At 47.7% G+C, this 19,391-nt stretch overlaps 1 protein-coding gene across 2 annotated transcripts in view; it reads right to left on the reverse strand.

The window, feature by feature from the left end:
- Window positions 1-19,391, reverse strand: part of ALPK3 (alpha kinase 3) — a 42,038-nt gene that overhangs the window by 22,471 nt on the left and 176 nt on the right. Inside the window, exons 2-4 of one of the 2 annotated variants that reach the window (XM_016151679.2) lie at window positions 14,352-14,390; window positions 10,840-10,961; window positions 585-702 (exon numbers count right to left, since the gene is read on the reverse strand). In XM_016151679.2, the coding sequence (XP_016007165.2) occupies window positions 585-702; window positions 10,840-10,961; window positions 14,352-14,390 (279 nt within the window). Of the gene's footprint in view, window positions 1-584; window positions 703-10,839; window positions 10,962-14,351; window positions 19,378-19,391 lie in introns of those variants that run through there. The other variant, XM_036231896.1, reaches the window with a different exon arrangement.

Raw genomic sequence — 19,391 nt, forward strand, 5'->3', positions numbered from 1 at the left:
CATTAGATGCCAATTCCCCCCTCCTGGGAGATGAGAGGCCCCCACTCCCCACAGCCAGAGCCTCTCAGAACCGAGTGAGCTGCCCCAGCCCCTGCAAGTCCTGCCCGAGTGTCAAGCCCACCTCAGACAAAAGCATGTCCAACACTCTCCATTGCAGTTAAGGAAACTGAGCCAGCAGGAGGGCGGGAGCTGACCAAGGTCATGCTTTTCCAGGAGGGATTAGACTTGGGGCCTAGGAAAGCTCCCTTCAGAAGCAGGTGACCCATACAGCCCCTTGTAAAGAATGACACTGGACCTTTTTTTGGCAGCTGATCTCATGGAAAATGCTTCTGTGGGTCAGGACCTCCTGTGGTTGCACTCAGCTCTCTGGCTGTCAGAAACACTCCCACCCTGGCCTTAGGAGATCCCAGACGCCGCAGGCATACGTAGTTCACCAAATGATTCAACTGAGCAGCAGCACCTTACCCTCCACCTCCAGATCTCACCTGCGCATCTTCATCCAGCTATCTCTGCTCCTGAGGGCAGGCTTGGGCCACTAGACCCTCAGAAGGGCACAGAGGACAGAGAAGGCCCCTCTCCCTTACCTAAAGAGCTGCAGTGTGTGACGGTTGCCCTGATGAGTGATCTTGTATTTTGGCAAGCCACAGTAGCGGTCTAGCTCCACGTCATCCTTGTACCAGGTCACCTCTGGTTCTGGGTATCCTAAGAAGAAAGCAGGAGACTGGATTATAGGAAAACCAGTTCCAAACAGTGGGAAGAGAAGACATACCATGGTTTCCTCAAACTACCCACAGAGACTGGACTGGCCCACCTGCCTCAGGCTTGCTAAAAGAACAGGGCTATCATATGGCTCAGCTTAATTTTAGAAGCTAGGCCCAGTCAAAGATGAAAACTGTTACTCTTTAGCAACTGGAAGGCAAATCAACTATGCAGGAGAATATTCCTAGCTTCCTGATAAGAAAAAAAGAAAGAAGTTTCTAGAAAGCCTTGGCGGTTGGCAATAAGCTTCTTTTCTTCAGTGGCCTGCTCTACATCCTCAGCTGTAGTAACAGCTCTATTCGCAAATGTCTCCCCGCAGCACTCCGACATTAAGACCACTGCAGAGGGCCATCCTTCTTTCATCCAAGGTCCCTGGACTGTTAGGATTATTTGATGACACAGCTAAAACATCCATCCATCCATCCATCCATCCATCCATCCATCCATCCATCCATCCTCATCCCCTCCGCCCCACTGCCACATCAACCTACCTACCTACCTACCCACTCACTATGTGATACTGACTGAAGTGTCTTCCCAGGCCCTCCTCTCTAGTGATTTCTAGCCCTACCCACAAGGAGAGCTTCCAACTACTAGAGTCAGATGTTCCCTGCTTCCATGGCCACACAGCTGATTGGTCCAGTAATGGACACCCAATCAACTAATCTAATCCAGTTCTTTGAACTAGGATTTGGGAATTAGGACCTAGAGACAGTCTATGCTTATGTCTGGAAATATAACTTTAAAGAGGTACGATCATCTTCTGCCACATAGACTAAGAAGAAGGCAAAGCTGATCTGCAGCGAAATGGACGAATGAAGTTTATTTTCAGGATAAAATAAGAGCTAGGAACCAGATAGAGTGCTGACATCCTTCCAAATACTGGCTCCATTCCTTGCCTGCCCATGGCTATATGCCTTCTCAATTCATTAAAAAGCCTGTCTTGTCTTACCAATGAATTCTGCTTCATTTTTTAAGCTAACTCCAACTAATCTGCAATATTCATTAGAAATTTAAGACTCCTAACATAAATACATATATATTAAGAAGGAGCTGACTGCCAAGTGAGGGTTATGATATAAAAACTTGACGAACAGGGTCTCCGTTCTCAGGGAACCTAGAAAAGACAAGACAGGTCCCCGCACAAGGTAGAGACACACTTGCATCTGTGCATACCTGCTCTGCCTTCCCTACTGTCTGGACGAACTGCCCACACGCCTAGTTAAAGCCACCCTCACTGATCCCACCTCCTCTTGCCTCATCGGGGACATCTCTCCAACTACTGTCCTGCTCTCTGCTGCATCATCAAACTTTTCCTCACTATTGTATCATTCCCATTAGCTTACAAGCCTGTTGTATTGTCTCCTTTTCTTTAAAAATACTTCATTTGGCCCAGTCCTTCTCTAGCTCCTACCCCGATTTCTCCATTCTCTACTTTACAGAAAAATTTAAAAGACTTGTCAATACTCGCTGTGTGCACTCTCTGTCCTCTAATCAGGCTTTAGCACTGCCAGTGCATTGGGATTTGCTCTTGTCCAGTTCACCCATGACTCGCATGTTGCCAAATCCACTGCTGACTCTAAGCCTCACCTACCCAACCTATCAGCACTGATCCCCCTTCTGAAACCTTTTCCTCATTTGCTTCTGGACACTACTCCTGAGGGCCCTTCTTGCTTCACTGGCTGCTTTTCCTAACCTCTTCCATCCTCTCCACCTAGGGCTGTAAATGTGAGAAGCCAGGGCTCAGGCCTCAGAACCGCTTTCCAGTCGCTCCCCATATAACCAAGGGCAAGGGTTGCCAGCCCCAGTGCTGCAGACCAGTACCAGTCATGGCCTGTTAGGAACCAGGATGCACAGCAGGAGGCGAGTGGCAGGAGAGCCAAGTTTCATCATATCTGCAGTGGCTCCCCAGCACTAACATCACCACCTCAGCTCCACCTCAGATCATCAGGCACTAGATTCTCATAAGAGCACTGGTCCCTGGAGCTGAAAAGGTTGGGGACCGATGATCTAGGGGTACTATTCCTGGCCTACAGCCTTTAAATATCTATATGCTTATGACTCCCAAGTTTGAATATGCAGCCCCTCTCCCCTGAACTCCTGGTTCTTGTTTCTGACTGTGGACCTGACATCCACTTGGAAGTCTAATAGGTATTGAAGTTAAAGGCGCCTAAGCCAAGCTCCTTAATTCCCCTCTTTCCAAGTCAGTCCCCACATAGCTCAGTAAATGGCAACTGCATCCTTCTACTTTGGGTCAGGCCAAAACATGGAGGTAATTCTTTAGTCCTTTCTTTTCCCACATCTACTTCATCAGACAATCCTAAGTGCTCTCCCTTCAAAATATATCCAGAATTGATCACTTCTTGCCACTCCCATCACCAATCTGGTCCATCATCAACATTTCAAACATTGATTTCTGCAATAATCTCCTTGCAGATCTCACTATCATCCTAGCCACCCTTCAGCCCATTCTCAGAACAGCAAGGCTCCCATAGGGAGCCCTTTAAAATAAAGTCGGGCCATGGAACTCGTCTGCTGAAAAATACCCACAGCTTCCACTTCATCAAGGCCCCCTGATCTGAGCCTTGTTACGCCTTACCTAGTACTTTCTGCTTTGTTTGCTGCAGCCCAGCCACATGATCCTCCTGGCTCGCCTGTCACACACTGTGCAAACACTACACCAAAATTCTTTGTCTCTGTTCTCACATCACCTCCTCATAGAGGCCTTCCTTACCACCCTGAATTAAAGAGCAACTCTCACGCCCTGTACTTCTCATCCCTCTATGTTTATCTTTCTTCATAGAATGCATGGCTGCCTGACACATTATACACTATGACTGTCCATCCTTTCCAACTGCCTGTGGAAATATCAGCTGCATAACTTGTCTGTGTTATTCACTGCTGTGTCCTCAGTTCCTAGAATAGTGCCTGGTATGAAATCAATGCTCATTAAGTATTTATAGATGAATGAATGAAGCAATGCACTAAGTGCTCCGTGTGCACAGAAGGGAGAAAGCGCCCCTGGCTGCGGAATCAGGAGAGGTTTTCTGGGAGGAGTGGCTTTTGAATTGGCCTTGAATGGTGGGCAGAATTTCAGAAAATGTGGGTTCAGTGCTTGCACTTCCCCTTCATAGCACCAATCAAGATATTCTATGTAACTATTTCCTTGTCCTCCTTCTCTCCTAGACTCTGTATGTCCCCTGTGCACAAGAATCACATCTTCTTTACTGCTACCTCCGAACCACCTAAGATGGTGTGTGGTACACAGTGGTTACTTAACAAAATCTGCTGGATGAGTGAGTACATGAGTAAGTAAGGGAATGAGTGACAAAAACCAGAGGTAGATGGAAAGGGCATGCCTGACAAAGGAACGAAGCAGCAGAGCAAGAGGGTGGAAAGCAAAGGGCACCCTGAGGAGCAAGGGAGACAAGGCTGCGGCAGGGTCAGCCAGGAACAAACTCTGGGCAGCCTGACTGTAAAGCGAACCCCATGTTTCCACTGTGAGCTAAAGCCCCTGGTTACATCACTGTGTGTGTGGCCGAGGCCAGCATAAGCGTCCTCACCATCCTGTGGGATGATCTCACCCCTGTGAGGGCCCGGCACAGAGCCCCCCCGCCCCATGGCCTGCCCGTCAGGGCCACAGCCACCAGGGCATCTGAGTCCAGTCAGGCTGGGCGAGGGAGCCAGGCGGGGGACACTGAAACTATGAGGTCTCAGCCCCCATGCCATCCACTGGTGCCTCATCACAAAGTGGGGGCCAATCTGACAGCTTAGGGCTCCATGGCAAAATGAGTTTTGGAAACAACTTTATCTGGGGAGAAAACATTGTCTTTTCCCCGGATATTGGGAACTATATTCTAAAACACATAAAAGCGATAGAGGTCCTTTATTCCCTGTGTACACAAATATGCGCGTGTGTATGTCCACAGGCAGGTGTACACGCACACACACACACACATTCGGCTGTACCCAGAAGAGTCCACAGCAGTACTGGAGCCTGTGGCCTTCTTCTCTATCACACCCTGCGACCTCTGCTTCCCAGCCACCAGGCCAGGGTCTGGAACCCAGCTCGGGGACTTGCAGCCTCGTCCCAACCATTCCATTTTGGAGAAGCTCAGATTCAAGAGAATAATGGTTAATGTAAATCTAGAGTTTCAAATACAGAATTTCACTTGGCCCTTAATAACAATGCTGTGAACATAAATGCTAACATTTATTGAAAACTTACTATGTGCCAGACATTGAGCTGAACATTTTTCACGTTTTATCTCATCTAGTCCTCACCAAAATCCTATGAGGAATCCCCAATTTAAGGAAGAGGAAATCAAGACCCATAAAATTAAGGCTCCTGCCCAAAGTCATCTAGCTGGTAAGCAGAAGAGGCAAACTTTGAATCCCTGTCTTCTATAAAACAGTGCAGGCGTTTTAATCCCTTTTACACAAAAGATGAGGTTCAGAGAAACTAAGTTACCTAGGGCCACACAGCTAGCATATAACAAAGCCCCTAGTTTCCTTTTCCTTTCTCTAATGCTCTTTCCACTGGGGATTCTGGGACTGATACATGCATTTTTACCCCCAGCAGTCATCATACTGACTTATTTCTCTAAAAAAAGTTTCTTTAGAAACAGAAGCTGACCTGTTGCTGGTGCTCCCTCCTCCTACCTCAATATATGCATAAGCGTGTGCTCACAGACACACACACATACACACGGAATCTGCAATAGTATTAAGGAGAGTGGGGGAAGGCGACCACCATGCTGGACAGAGATAGGCAGTCTCAAGGAGGACAAGAGGCACTCTAGCCAGAGGAACCCCTAGGGGAGACAGGAGACAGAAGGTCCGGTCAAGGCCCACTCTGACAGGGAAGAACCTCAGGGCTGTGCCCTCCTTCTCTGAGCCACCAAGGGCATCCCTCACAGCTCAGCCAGTGGGGAACCAGCACGGACACCTCTGTCACCTGGACTAGGTTCTGACCCGCCAGGAAAGCATCACCTGCTCCTGGCAGGGTGCTGGTGGGGCTGATTCGTCACAGCCTAGTTTATGAAATGCACCAGTAGGGTAGGAGGAAGAGATGCAAGTGTGGTTATTATCTCCATGGAGACAAGCCAGATTACCACGCCAGTCTCACAGACGCCAATGTCCACCATACATCTATCCAATGTCCACCTTTCCGGACTGAAGAAGCCCAACTTCTAACCCTGTTTCTTGTTCTCACTTGTCTTTCTGCTTCACCTTTTCCCCTTTTCTACAGTCTGCATTTTCTCTTTCCTCCATGCTAACTGGAACCAGCTCATTTCAGTATACTATGGTGGTCACGAAGACCTCTTTCAATAATCTGCTACATAAAACTCAGATAACTTGAGATTTTTTATATGTGTGGAGTGAGGAGGGAGAAGGTGGAGTCAGGTACAACAGTGGACAAGGATTCGGATGTCAGAGATAGCTTGAGCCCTGGACAATTTACAGCTTCATTAGTAGTGTTGGAGATCTCAGCATGGAAGGGGTTCTAGCACAGAAAACCCTGGCTCTCGTTGGTTGTCATGAGACATGGGTGTCATGGCAACTAAGGGGAAAAACGTTTGCTCCTTTGAGTTGGACCTGCAACAGGGAAAAGCTTACTCCCATTATGACACTGGGAGTGTTCAATAAAATACCCCAAGATTCTGTAAGTCAGACTCATGTCAGGTTCTCCACGTTGATCTGACTCAATGGCTACAAAGGACAGAAGGGGAGAGGGAGAGAAGGGACCCCACTCTGAAGTGGTCCAAGGTCTCCACAGCAGCTGCTGTTTCCAAGGCACCGAAGCCACAGCTGAAATGTGGAAAGTAGAAAAGCCATAAATTTTGTTCACAGCATGGGTATTTGGCAAACATTTACCAGGCGCCTTCTTTGTACCTGCCCCCAAGAGGCACAATGTGTCCGGTGTGTACTCTAACCTCGCAGACCTCACGGTCTTGTTGGAGAGACAGATGTATAAACAAACTGTGCCACAGAAGACAGTAAGGGCTTCCCGCGGAAATGCTGGAGATGACCTCCTGGAGGATGTTTGCGCTGAACTTTGAAAGATGAGAAGGAATGTGCCAGGCAAAGAAGTAGGCTTCTAGGTAAAAAGGCCAAAGGAGCAGACCATCTATTTTTATCCTTTCCCCAAAACCCACTAAGACTTCACTAAAAAGATTTTTTTCTTAAAGATATAAGAACTCAAGGAAGGGGAGAATAGGTAAGGCCAGCAACAGAGGAGACAGCACTGTGAAAGCTGGAAAGCACATGGACAAGTGGCAACTCAGCAGACCCAAGACAGCTGAGGGGAAACCAGCAGTGGGGAAAACTGAGACCCGCATTTTGAAACCAGAAAACCCCCCAAACAGCATAAGAACTGGCCACCAGGTGTCTCTGGGACTGGGGGTAAAGGAGGAGCGGTGAAAGGTTGCTTGAAAAACGATCAGCTCTCTGGATTCCCTCACCCACTCCACACCACCGGGTGACGGCTTCTTCTCCAACACAGCCAATGGTGAGGTTTTTAACTGGAAAATTTTACCTGGCAGCCAAGCCAGCAAGTGGAGGCATGACTGCTCTATGGAAAACAGAAAAATGTAATAACCACACACATAAAATAAATGCTTTATACTAAAAGCCCACCTAACACTCTCATGTGCTTATTTCCCATAAAACCTTTACCCTCCAGACAAGATACTGGAAGACTAGTCACTAGGAAATCTTGCTGGTCCAAGAGGAAAGGACTAAAGAAACACTGGCAATTCTCGACAGTGGCCACCCAGATCACCCTTCAGGGAAGGCACAGCTTTCCAGACCCTCCTACTTGCTTAGAACTTCCAATCAGCTTTTTAGTCTCCCACTCTTAATCATTATCTGCCAGTCAAAGACACATACATATTAGAGGAGAGCCTATAAATGGAAGATTATGAACCAAAACAAATGAAAAAAGTTTCACTGGAAGAAACACAGCTATGTAGGGAGAGGAAACTTTTAGAAAACTATTATTACTGGTCTCAAAGAGCTAAAATATATTATAGTCATGAAAACAACAGGATGCTACAGAAAAGGATTTTAAAAGAGCCCTTAGAAATAAAAAAATTCGATAGAAAAGTTGAAAGATAACAGTGCAGAAATCTCCCAGAAAGTAGAGCAAAAAGACAAATAGATGAAAGGGAAAGAAAGTATAATAAGAGAATGAGTCCTTCAGAACAGATGGCTACATAACAGGAATTCTAGAAAGAACAGAGAAAACAAGAGGAAGAAATCAACATCAAAATAATCTCAAATTTCCCAGAACTAAAGGCGTTCAGTTTCCAGAGAGAAAGCATCCAAGCACGCCCCAGGATGAAAAGAAACCCATATCAAGATACATCATTATGAAATAGCAGAACATTCTTACAAGCTTCCAGAGATGAGGGGGGGGTGAGGGGAGGGTGAAGGGATGGTCTCATGCAAAGTATTAGGAATCAAACTGTCTTCCTGCTCTGAAGAGCAATATTAGAAGCAAGAAGGCAATGGAGAAATTACTTCAAAATTCTGATGAAAAATTATTTTCAACTTAGACTTCTATACCTGACCAAACTCTCCATCAAGGGTAAAGTAGAAGAAAAGACATTTTCAGACACAAGTTATATAACATTTACTTCTTTTGTACCCTTCCTAGGAAACTACCAAAACAAAAATGTAAATCAAGGTAAAAATGTGGAATACGAAACACAGGAAATCCATCGCAGGAGAGGAGGAAAGGAAATCCACCAAATGACAGTGAAGGGAGATCCTAGGATGTCAACCATGCGCTGGACACAGAGAGCGACTGAATGATACTGGAGCAGAATGATTCAGAGGAGAGACAGGCTGAGAACTGGTCATCACAATGCCTCCCGCTGTTGTACCACCTTTAGGACTTGACGAAACTATTGGAGAGTGTCATTTAATAAAGCCAGAGAGTAAACCAAGAAAAAAGACGACATGACATTCAGTAAACTAAATCAAACCCAAGAGAAAAGCAAAGGGAAGGCCCAGGCCTAAGAGGCCCCAAGTTCAACCAGAAGAATAAAGATCTGTAAGAGGGACATCTCCACAGAAAGTAACTGGCAGAATACTGATGGCAATGACCTTGCAGGAAACTGTATTAAGATGCTAATAGAAAGTATAAGAAAAATTAGCAATAGATACTAAAAAGTAAAAAAAAATACTAACTTAAAAAAAAAAAAAAAAACCAGAATACAATCATAGTATACTACGATGCTTGGTTACAAATAACACTGCATGAGCATAACCAGGTAAGCAATAAATACTGATTTAAGCAAAAGTATATTAACTATATTGAGACGATTAATGAGGGGAACCAAGAAAATGCTGGTAAAGAGAGCTAATTCCTTGTTTCCCATAAATGGAAGACTAGATAGCATTTAACGTGAAGACTCAAAAGTCAGCAGTATTCATATGTTACTCAGCATTATGGAAATGCATACACACCAGAACAAACAGCTAAAAGCAGAACACAGTTGCTTCTAGGAAAACATACTGATGGAAGGGTGAACTGCTGTATTTTGATATATGTCTTTTGGTATAATTTGAAGTCTTAAAATAATGTACACATATTAATTTGATAAAAATAATTTTTAAGTTGCTTTAAAATTGAAATATTATTTTCTTTAAAAAGGATTAAGGACTTTCTATATAGGGAAAAAAAAGAGCAAATGCAAAGGCATGGAGCTACAAAAGAGCAGCACTTTTCTAGAAAACCATTAGCGCCACAGTAAGGTAGGAGATGCAGACATAAGCAGGCAGCATCAGTGGCTGCAGAGCAAAGCTGTTTCTCCTCCTCACCAGCTTTGTGGACTCTGGAAAGTCACCTAACTTATTCTAGTTTCCTTCTGTGTAAAATTTGACTAATAATAGCACTTACTTCACACAGTTTTGTAAGAATTCAATGACAATGGAAACAGATGAATGTTACAAAATATGTTACGCTATACAAAGGTAAGGGATGGAGGCGCATCTCTGTGTTCCCTGGAACAGACAGTGTTCTCAGCCTGGAGCTCAGAGGGTTCTGGGTAAGGGTGAGTACTGCCTAGAGAAGCTGTCTAGCTGGCTGGGGCAGACAAGTTCCTCAGAATCAGGGCATGTTATAGTCGGAAACCCCAATACTCTTGATTTACTAAAAATATAGGCTCTTAGAAACTTGACCTGAAACCCTTAAACTGGTGACTGCAAAGCTGAGGGGCGTAGGCACTTATCAGTGAGTGCTGCAGGCTCTGAGCAGGTCAGGCTGGTGCAATGGAAGAGTGCTGGGGCATGGAGGTGGGGGTCTGAAGGAGGGACAACACCCAGGGCCAGCTTCCCAGTACTCTCATCCCTCCATCCTGCCCTTCCAAGGAGCATCATGCTGTTTCCTATTCAGCCAACTTGTTGCTTCAAATTCTAGCATGGAGCTCAGTGAAACGCAAACAATGTTTTTAATTTCTAACACTCAGATGGTACTTGCTATATGCCAGGAACTATTCCAAATGCTTTGCCTATAGTACTGCATTCAGTCCCACAAGAACCCTATGAAGTTCATGCTGTTATCATCCCCACTTTACAGATGAGGCACTGCAAGGTTATGTAACCTAGTCAGTATCACATAACTGGAAAGGGGACAAGCCAGCATTCCAAGCCAGGCAGTCTGTCTCTAGGGTTTGTACTCTGAATCACTGGATATGACTTGTCTCTCAGGCTTGAGGCTTCCCAGCATCAAAATACCCAACTATAAAATGGGGATACTTCAGAAGATGATCTCAAAAACCTCTTTCAATTAAAGAGCTTCTTTCCTTGGAACTAAGATTCATCGGTTGTGTACATCTGAAGGTGAGGAACCTTTACTGACACAGGTTCTGAAGAAGAGCAAGGTATATATGTGGCTCCAGAACGGGAGGAGAAAGGGACCCAGCCCACACAGGGAGACTAAACTGAAGAGAAAACTAAGAAAACAAATGTCGACTTGCCGTTTTGTGCACATGGCCAATCCCCCTCCAAGCCCATCTCCATAGCCCCCCAAGACCCTGCCGTGTGGATGAATCATAGAGATGGCCTCATTACCTGTGACGATGCAGGTGAACCTGACGTCGCTGTCCTCGGACACAGCCCGGGACTTGAGCGTGGTCTCGAATAGTGGCTGGGTCTCCTCTGTTAGCTGAGCAATGATGGAGCAGAAGGTGCTCCTAGGAAAGGCAAAGAACTATTCAGATCAGCCTTCCCCGCAAACACCACAGCCTGGCATTATGCAAGGCAGCTGAAATCTTACCATGTCCATCTGTCATCCTGGGGCCATGGTTCCAGCACCTAGGCAAGACTTTCTTCAAGGAAGCCTAGGCCTCTTGGCCAGGTGGGGGGCAGGGATGGTACCAAAGGGCTGAGTGGCTTCCTGACTCATTACAATAGTCAAGCTTCTGACCACAGGCCAGGCTCTTGAGTATGCCAGACCCCCAGCCCTGGTGTCCCCATTCCATCCTTATTGGGGGCCTTGCTTTGCCCTCCACCTTTGAACTCCAGGGAAGCTCGTGCATGGAGGAGACACACACAAGGCTAGGCTCAGCCTCAGAGGGGGAGACCCCAGCACAGCAGAGCTCCACTCATGTCAAAGGAGGAAAAGCTGGCCAGCCCTCAGGGATACCCAAGTCCTAGGATACAGGGAACTCTCTAAAGCTTGGGCTCAGGAAAAAAACCCTGCATTTGTGAACACAAACCCACAGCAGACAAAGAATAAGCCTGCCAATGGTAAGGGTCTAGACCCCAATTCCTAGGGGTATCAAAAAAGAGACTCAAATGAACTCTGACCCTAAACAGGGCTATGGACCTGCAGTGAGAAGCCAGCCATATCCCCCTGCTCCATCCCTGAAGCCCATATGGTCAAGTGAACACATGGCTGGCAGCTCCAGGACCAACCAGCAGGACTGCCAAACTACAAACAAGACTTGTAGTTCCCTGTGACAGTCAATACAACAGAATTCCGGTGCATCTGTGGGCTAAGTCCAGAGTGGGCTCACCAACAACACTCAGCATTTCCAGTCTTCTCCTTCCTAAGACAGGAAGCAAACCAGCACACCAAGCCTTCTCGTGAGCCAGCAGAGACACAATGCGTCCCTAGGCGTGAAGCGTTAACCACATAGCCAGGTTGTGTGGTGCACAAGCCGTGCCCAGCCCTCCTCCCCCTCCAAATTCACACACTCTGTTGTGAGCATCAAGGACTGTGAAGATAAAGTGAAAAGAAGCAGGAGGAACTGTGATGAGAAAGACAAATCATTCAAAATTGCCTTTCTTCATGATCACCCACAGGCAATGTGTCTGCCCACGACCTCTCCACTGAGGGCTGTGGGGAAAAGCAAACAAGAGCTACAACCCTATGTTTCCACAATCAACTTGTCATTTCCATGGATTTCATTCTGGACTTGAGTTTGAGGAGAAAGGCTGCATCCCATAAGAGTGTCTAGAATCAAGGAAGACTTCTGGTCTGACAGGGGTGCAGCCATGGCTTCTCCACAGGGCTGACTGCAGAGGCCCGGGCCTTCCAGGAGTTGATAGAAGTTCTCCCCTACGAAGACTACCCAGAAAGGGGGACCCAACCTCTCACACGCCCAAACATTTGAGTGAGTCCTGCAGTCAGATGTCCATGATACTCCCTGCAACACTCGCACCTAAAGCTCATCTAGAAAGTGTATTTTCCTTTCCTTTTCATACCCACTTAGAACAGAGGGTCCTTTAGGACCTAGACTATCAAATCCCTGACACTCAGGAAACATATCTGAAAACATTTCTCACTGCTCTCATACTAACAGCAATTTCTGACTTTAGGGAATACCAAATCCCAACCAACAGTTTTTAGAGGAAACTGTCTTGCCAAAAGCAACTGGACTTCTATGATTTTGCAACTAATTCAAAACATCCCTGATTATGTCCTCCCTACTTAGTTTGAATCCTATCTTACTTATGAACATGAACCTGGATCTAATACTCAGCTTAGGCTCTTAGGGATGAAACTGCTTAGGCAAGCCTAAAAAAATAATTTCGACTACTAGATGAGTGAGAAAATATGGAAATCAAGCTTCAAGAAAATTTGCAGAGACAAGTGCTCATGCTACATATTCAACAACAGTTAGTTATTTTATTTCATTACTTTTGAATGGGAAACTTCAAACTTCTCAAACTTTCCACACTAGGTCCTAAGCTATATTTTTAAAAAAATATTTACATTGGAAAATTGTGATAACTACCGAAAGGCATGCCTGGATGAAAGCCCTCCAGGGAAGTGGGTCTGGCATGCATTTCTGGGGACAGGGAGAGACACTGCATACACTGTCATGTTCCACTGAATGTCACATGCTTTCTGTACCCATCCTCCAAAGCATTTGGACATGGAATAGACTCTGTGTGCTGCTTCTAGTCCTCCAGAAAGCCAAGAAGTCCACACATCTGGAAATGGTCTGGTCCCACCCTGACACCTCCAAGTCCTTCCAACTAACTCTGTGACTTCATAAGGATATCACAGCCTAATCACGTGTTCTCTGGAGAACACCAGAATCACTGGTTGTCATGATGTTCAAAGGAACCCACCCTTGTCCTTAGGTTTAGTTATTTACTTCGTTGTAAATAAACTTCCAAGATGGTCTCTCTTTCAGCACTGATCATGCTCCATTTTGAACTAGTTGTGATACCCCGTCTTCCTCACAGAAGAAGGCTCCTCAGTGTTCTCCCCATCGGAAGAAACCTACATGATAGGTGCTAATCACATCTGTAGATGTTACTAGCTATTCACAAACCAGTTTGCTACTCAGAAATTCTTCTCTGTGTAAAGAAACTGTAGCCAACTCTCCCCAAATCTTCCAGAGTCTGAGATGAGAACCAGTGGAGTGAATAGCCAGGAAATACTCCCAACTTTGATCATAAGTTAGTTCAGCCAGGGGTAGAAAGCTGTCCCCAGCTCGGGAGGCAAAACGGCAGTCATTCGACAGGGAAACCCCACCCGTGGCTTGCTCAAGGCCCTGCGCTGGCTCTGCAGCAGATTCAGAGAACAAGCTATGCAGGAATACAGTAATAAGGTATCCCCTGACCTCACAGAGTTTCCAGTCTGCAGGAATACAGAGGAACCAAAGGAAAGGGAAATTCAGAGAAGGAGGTGGTAGCAGAACTGAAGGGACTGAAGAAAAAAAATTTTAGGGCAGTAGCCATGGTTAGCAGACAGACAGTAAGGTGTTGAACCTAGATGTGTGGTTATGAAACCTAGGATGGGAAGAAATGGGTCACATGACCGGCAGCTCCCCATTCTGGTCCCAGGGTACTTCTCCCAGGGGGAGAGATATAGTGCAGGCTTCTCAGAACTCTTGCCAATTTCTGGGTCCCTGCACTCCTTTCAAACGGTCCATGCAAGCATCAGCTCTGGCCCCTGTGAGACCCATGCTCACGTGAATACCTCTCACACCCTCCACCATCCACCCTCCAGCCCTCCCCTCACCCCATGCAGCCTGGTTAGTGCACAAGCAGTCACTCCGAGGCCCCTCAGTGACCAGACTCGAGAGAAAAAGCAGTCAGAGAAATGTAATGCAGTGTGCATTTACCTTCCAGAGCTGGGGTGAGACAACCGGCTGCTTGATAAGCTAAGCAAAAACAGCAAATGGAATCATTAGGCCAAAAAAGCAAGGAGAGGAGGCGACAAAATCAACAACAGTCTGCAAAGTATTAATCGGTCACCATCTGGGGCCCAGAGGCCTTTCTATTAAAAGGGACCAGCTGTCGTAGTTGGCCTGCTCCAGTTAGCAAGCGGCCTCTCCTCCGGACACCCATCTATCTGAAACCAAGAGCTCGTTAAATGCAGCGGAGTCTAGGGAAATGGTTAGGCAGGAAGGAAGCCCCTTGGGGCTGCCCTCAGAGAAAGGTGTGTCCCAGGTACTTGAGTCAATGCCCTCAAGAGGAGGGCTTAGAGCTTCTTGGCATGTTTCCCCACCCCACAGCACACCAGCCTAGGAGCTGCATCTGCTTCAACCCTTGGCTATTGGGGGAGAAGAGCTCCCATTCCTGGAAATCCCCTAACAGGCTGGGAAGGACACCGGTGGCTGAGAGAAGACCCATTAATGTGTTAAAGTTCTGTTAAAGAGGCCACGCAAGGCAAACCAGCTGGGAGAGTAAAGAAGAGGAAAACAAAGCAGTTAACTGAAGAGGAACCAGGAGGCACCCAGCTCGGTCAGACCAGCACAAGGTCCGTTATGCCTAGAACCCTGATCGTTCGTCCATTCCTGAATCGGGGCTCCTAAGAACAGACACTGGCCAGGGGCTATGAAGGCCACTGTGGGGTAAGGACCCACTCACCACTGCCCCTTAGTGGAGATCAAATCTTTCCCAGTGCAAATATCTCCAGTGGAGTCTAGGGACCCTGTCTCCCACAGCTCTTTAGGAGACTTCAGGGGCCAGCCCACTCACACTCACTCCTTGTAGCTGACTCTCTCTTGCTCTACACCTTTAACCACAAGAAACCCCACTGATGGCCTGTCTCCTTATAAAAAGACCAACCTCGTCCTCTACCCCAAAACACAACTTCCACTCCAGTGGGCGAGTGGATACCACTAGCATTCTTCCTAACTCCGAAGCTGTAAATCTGCCATTTTAGACTCCTCTCTCTTCCAACCCCAGGTCCAAACAATCAACACTTCTTGGCCCTTCCTTCTCTCTTTCTCTTGACTCCTTTTGTTGTATTGTGATCTAGACCCTCAAGGCTCTCTATCTGATGACCACTTCAACCCCTTTCTCCCTCACCCTTTATCACACTTCTCTGAAAAAGATGCTACAGTCCCTCCAGAGCCTCAAAGCCTTGACTGGGCACTTAAGGCCCTCCCTGACCTACTTGCACCCCAACTATGACCATGGTTCTCTACTTCCCAACATTCAGGTTCCACTGTAATCAGACCCGGCCCTAACTGGCATGGCACGTCCATTCCTGGCCTCGGAATCCTCACTTTTGTCCTCCCTGCTTAGAAAGCCCTCCCTCTTTCCTTCTGCGCAACTAAATCCTAATACCCACCCAGCCTTCAAATCTAGCTCTGTTTTGTAGCTTCTAGAGCCCCGGCACAGTGGTAGGCACACAGTGCATATTCGATGGCTCCTTCATGTAAGGAAGAAAGAGGGAACAGGAAGCAGGGAAGGAAGAGCAGTGCATCTTTCAAACAGGAAGGGTCCTGCCCCCCAGGATCCTTTTCTGCTGCTCCAGAAAAGATGGAAAACAGAAAGCAAGAATGCAGCTGCCTTTGCTCAGAGCTTTAAAAATCCGCGTGGGTGGAACCTCCCATGGTTCCAAGGCACTGGCCAACTCCATCCTTTCCTGACCATGAACTTCCTTTGCCTTTCTCCTCAGAATCGAGAGGTTTCTCCTTTGTTGGGTCTGGATTTCTTCCCTGGGAAGTAGAGGGAGAGAATCAGCCAAGTCAGAGAGAAAAATGATAGGTTCCACCTGCAAGTGGGCAAAGCACTGTCCTGGGAGAGTGACCCCTTCCCAGCCCTCTCTCCAGGGCTGGCTGGAACGCTCTGCTCCCTGGCCCCATTGTCCTGCTTTCTCTAGGTCCCACCCTTACATTGTCAGCCAGGTCAGGAGGAATCCTGGGTGATGAAGGCACAGTGTCTTTAGAAAACAGAAAATATGACTGTCCCCTGCAGATGGGCCAGAATTAGGCTCAGGAGTCTCACCTAGGCAAGGAACTCCCCATTTACTGATTCTGAAGGGGTCAAAATCAGAGGCGTCAAAATCAGAGGTATCAAGTGTTGGAGCAGAAAGGCCTTAAAGACCTCTAACACTGCCTTCATTTTACAGAATTGGCATTCGACCCAGAAAGGAAAGGTCTCTTCATAAAAGATAAAGTGGGTCTGAGTGAAAACCGGGACTAGCCATATAAGCTGGGGGCAGTTTCCCATCCTTCCTGGCTTTCACACATTCTGAGCCATAAAAGGTCCTTGGAAAGTTCTGACCTGAAATGCCTGTTTCTCTGAAAGCCCTAGACAACCCACCTGACTTAAGCAGAACAGAACAGGTGTTAAAAAGTTGTCATAGCAAAAATCATAGGTTCTGCTGCTCCTCTGAGCCCACTTAAACAAGGGCCTGCAAGAAATGAGGAGGCAGAGATTTTTGGAACTTCTGAGTGTTTCTCAGGAACTACTTAGTTATAACTGCGTCCACGCAACTGTGGTCCATGCCCCACCTTATAGGGGTGAGGTCCTGGAAGCTGGACACCCTAGGATGCTGAGCCTAAAGTTTGGTGGGACCTCTGATCCCACTGGACACTGGAAATATTCTTCAGCTGACTATGGACTGAAAACCCCTCCAGGGCTGTGGAGTGGCAGGAGGGGAGGTGTGTGTAGGAAGACAGTTTCTAGACCTGGGCCAAGGTTTCTGGTGGCCTGGCCCCCAGCCCAGCTGTCTGTCAGCTCCCAGAGGCAGCTCATCTTCACAAGAGCTCATGAGAATGATGCCCAAGAGCTCCATGATTTGTAAAGAGGTATACCCAGAAGATGTTCGAGCTAAGAATGATTGGGGACAGAAAATGCCTCTCAGTCAGGACTCTGGGATAGTCAGGGCTCATCTGCGCTACAGCCAAGGACAGCTGGCAAAGTCCTTAAGGGACCCTCTTACTCCTTTACCTCTTGGGCCCTCTTCCTATCCCCGCAGGCAGTCAGGCTGTTCTGAGGGACAGGAAACTGTACGGTTGCACAAGAGTGCAACACAAGAGTTAGGCCTCACTAGAGAACTGGGAACTGCTCCCCTCTACTCACCGACACAACCCCATTCACATCCCGTCTCCCCTCTTTGGCCACAGGCTTTCCCAGAGGTGAGAGGAATCTGGCTCTCCTTGTCCCTCAGGACCTGAGGTGGTCTGTAGCCAGCTGGCAGGGGCAAAACACAGCCCACAGTCCTGGACTAGAAAACCTCCCTCCCACTGCCTCAGCCCTGCCCCCTCCAAATCTGTGCTGAAAAGTGTTTCCTCCCACTTTGGTCAAAGGGAACTTAAGCCAGCCACCTCTGTCCGACCTGTAGCTCTCAAGCTGGCACACTGCTTTGTGCTCATCAGGTGTGCAATTAAAAATTACCTGCCATACAACTGCTCAGCCAGGCAGCGGGAGAGTGAACACAATGTCCACTTGCCAGCCTTTCCCCTAAGAGCCCAGATCCCCTGTCCTCCCCATTTGGCCTGGTTTCCTACCCTCCCTCCATTGCTGCTGTCTCCAGGAAAGGCCCTGCCGCTCTCTTCTACTTGTTCCACTGGTACTGACAAAGGCCAGACATGGGAGGCAAAGCCCAGACAAGTCACTGTGACAAATGTGAGACAAGTATGAGGTTCGCATAAGGCAGTCAGCTTCACCACAGATTGGAATAAAAGACCAAATTTCATTCCAGTGTTTCCATAGAGCCAGCAGTTAGGAGGAAGGGGCATTCTTTCCTGGCAGCCAGAGGCCTTGTCCAGTGTGACTTAGTCACTAACACAAGCCCTCGGCCCTGCCCCAGACATGTGACACCATTTGACAAGTTTTATGCAGAAACAGGTTCTAGTTACATTTGAACTTTTCCAACTTCAAGGTCAACAGAACTCAGCCAATTCACGAGGAAGTGCCTGGGACTTTTCCTGAATGTCCTTGATGCCTATTTTTGTGCTGTTTTAGGAACTGAGGACAAGAGGTATCCAAACAAGTTCTCATAGTGGCCGTTTTCTGTACTACGACAAGCCAAGTTCTGGAACTGTGACACAACCAATAGCCAATCTTCACAATTCCCTTTGGAACATAGCCTTCCGTGTTGGAGGGAAACTGAGCTGCCCAAAGGGGGCAGGAAGTATCCGTCTCCATGGCAATGCACGAGTGTATCTGTGTGCCTCTGGGTGGCTGTCTGCTTCTCTACTGTCTATCTGTGTGTGTCTATATCTGCGGTGGCCTAGATCCTAAAACAAAGTTTGCACACCTCTGTAACTCTTGCAAGAGAAGTAAAAGGCGCATCAGGTCAGCCTCTCCCTTGGCATCCATCCTGCTCCCCCAAATTGGGCAGGGCAAACTGACTCCCACAGAGCTAAAGGCTCTGAATCTTCAGTCATGACTAACCAGCGCCCCAGTCACCTCATCAGCTCCCATAAAGATCCTGGGGAGACAAAAGTCCTGGGATAGGAAGAACCTCGTTGGCATAGGTTTATTTCTTCCTGGTGACCTCTCCACCCAGCTAAGAACCTCCACTCGGGGCAGTCCCCCAGCGGCTCCCTAGTCCCCCCTTACTCCTGACCCGGTGAATGCCCTCCTCTCCCTTCCAGCCAAGGAGGAATTTCAGGCCCTCTGGCTTCCTTATCTCTCGCTGTGGAATCCAAGGCCAGGGAGTAGCCAGTACGGGGTGAGCCATGGGGCGGGAGCGAGGGAGGGAAGATAAGGAAGCCTTCAGGCCCCTGTGAAAGTGCCCCCAAGGAGGCCCTTTCTCCCCTCTGTGTTAGCCTCACCCTGCCTGAGGCCTATAAGGGGCCGTGAGAGGCCGTGAGAGACCCTGAGCGCCACTGCGGCCTGGCCATGTCCCCAAGCTTGGGCCCACCCAGGGCCTTGCTGTGGCCTCGGCCCTCGGCCCTCCCGACGCAACGCCCGTCGGC

Source organism: Rousettus aegyptiacus, unplaced genomic scaffold (assembly GCF_014176215.1).
Source record: "Rousettus aegyptiacus isolate mRouAeg1 unplaced genomic scaffold, mRouAeg1.p scaffold_m13_p_14, whole genome shotgun sequence".
In the NCBI taxonomy this organism is placed as follows: domain Eukaryota; kingdom Metazoa; phylum Chordata; class Mammalia; order Chiroptera; family Pteropodidae; genus Rousettus; species Rousettus aegyptiacus.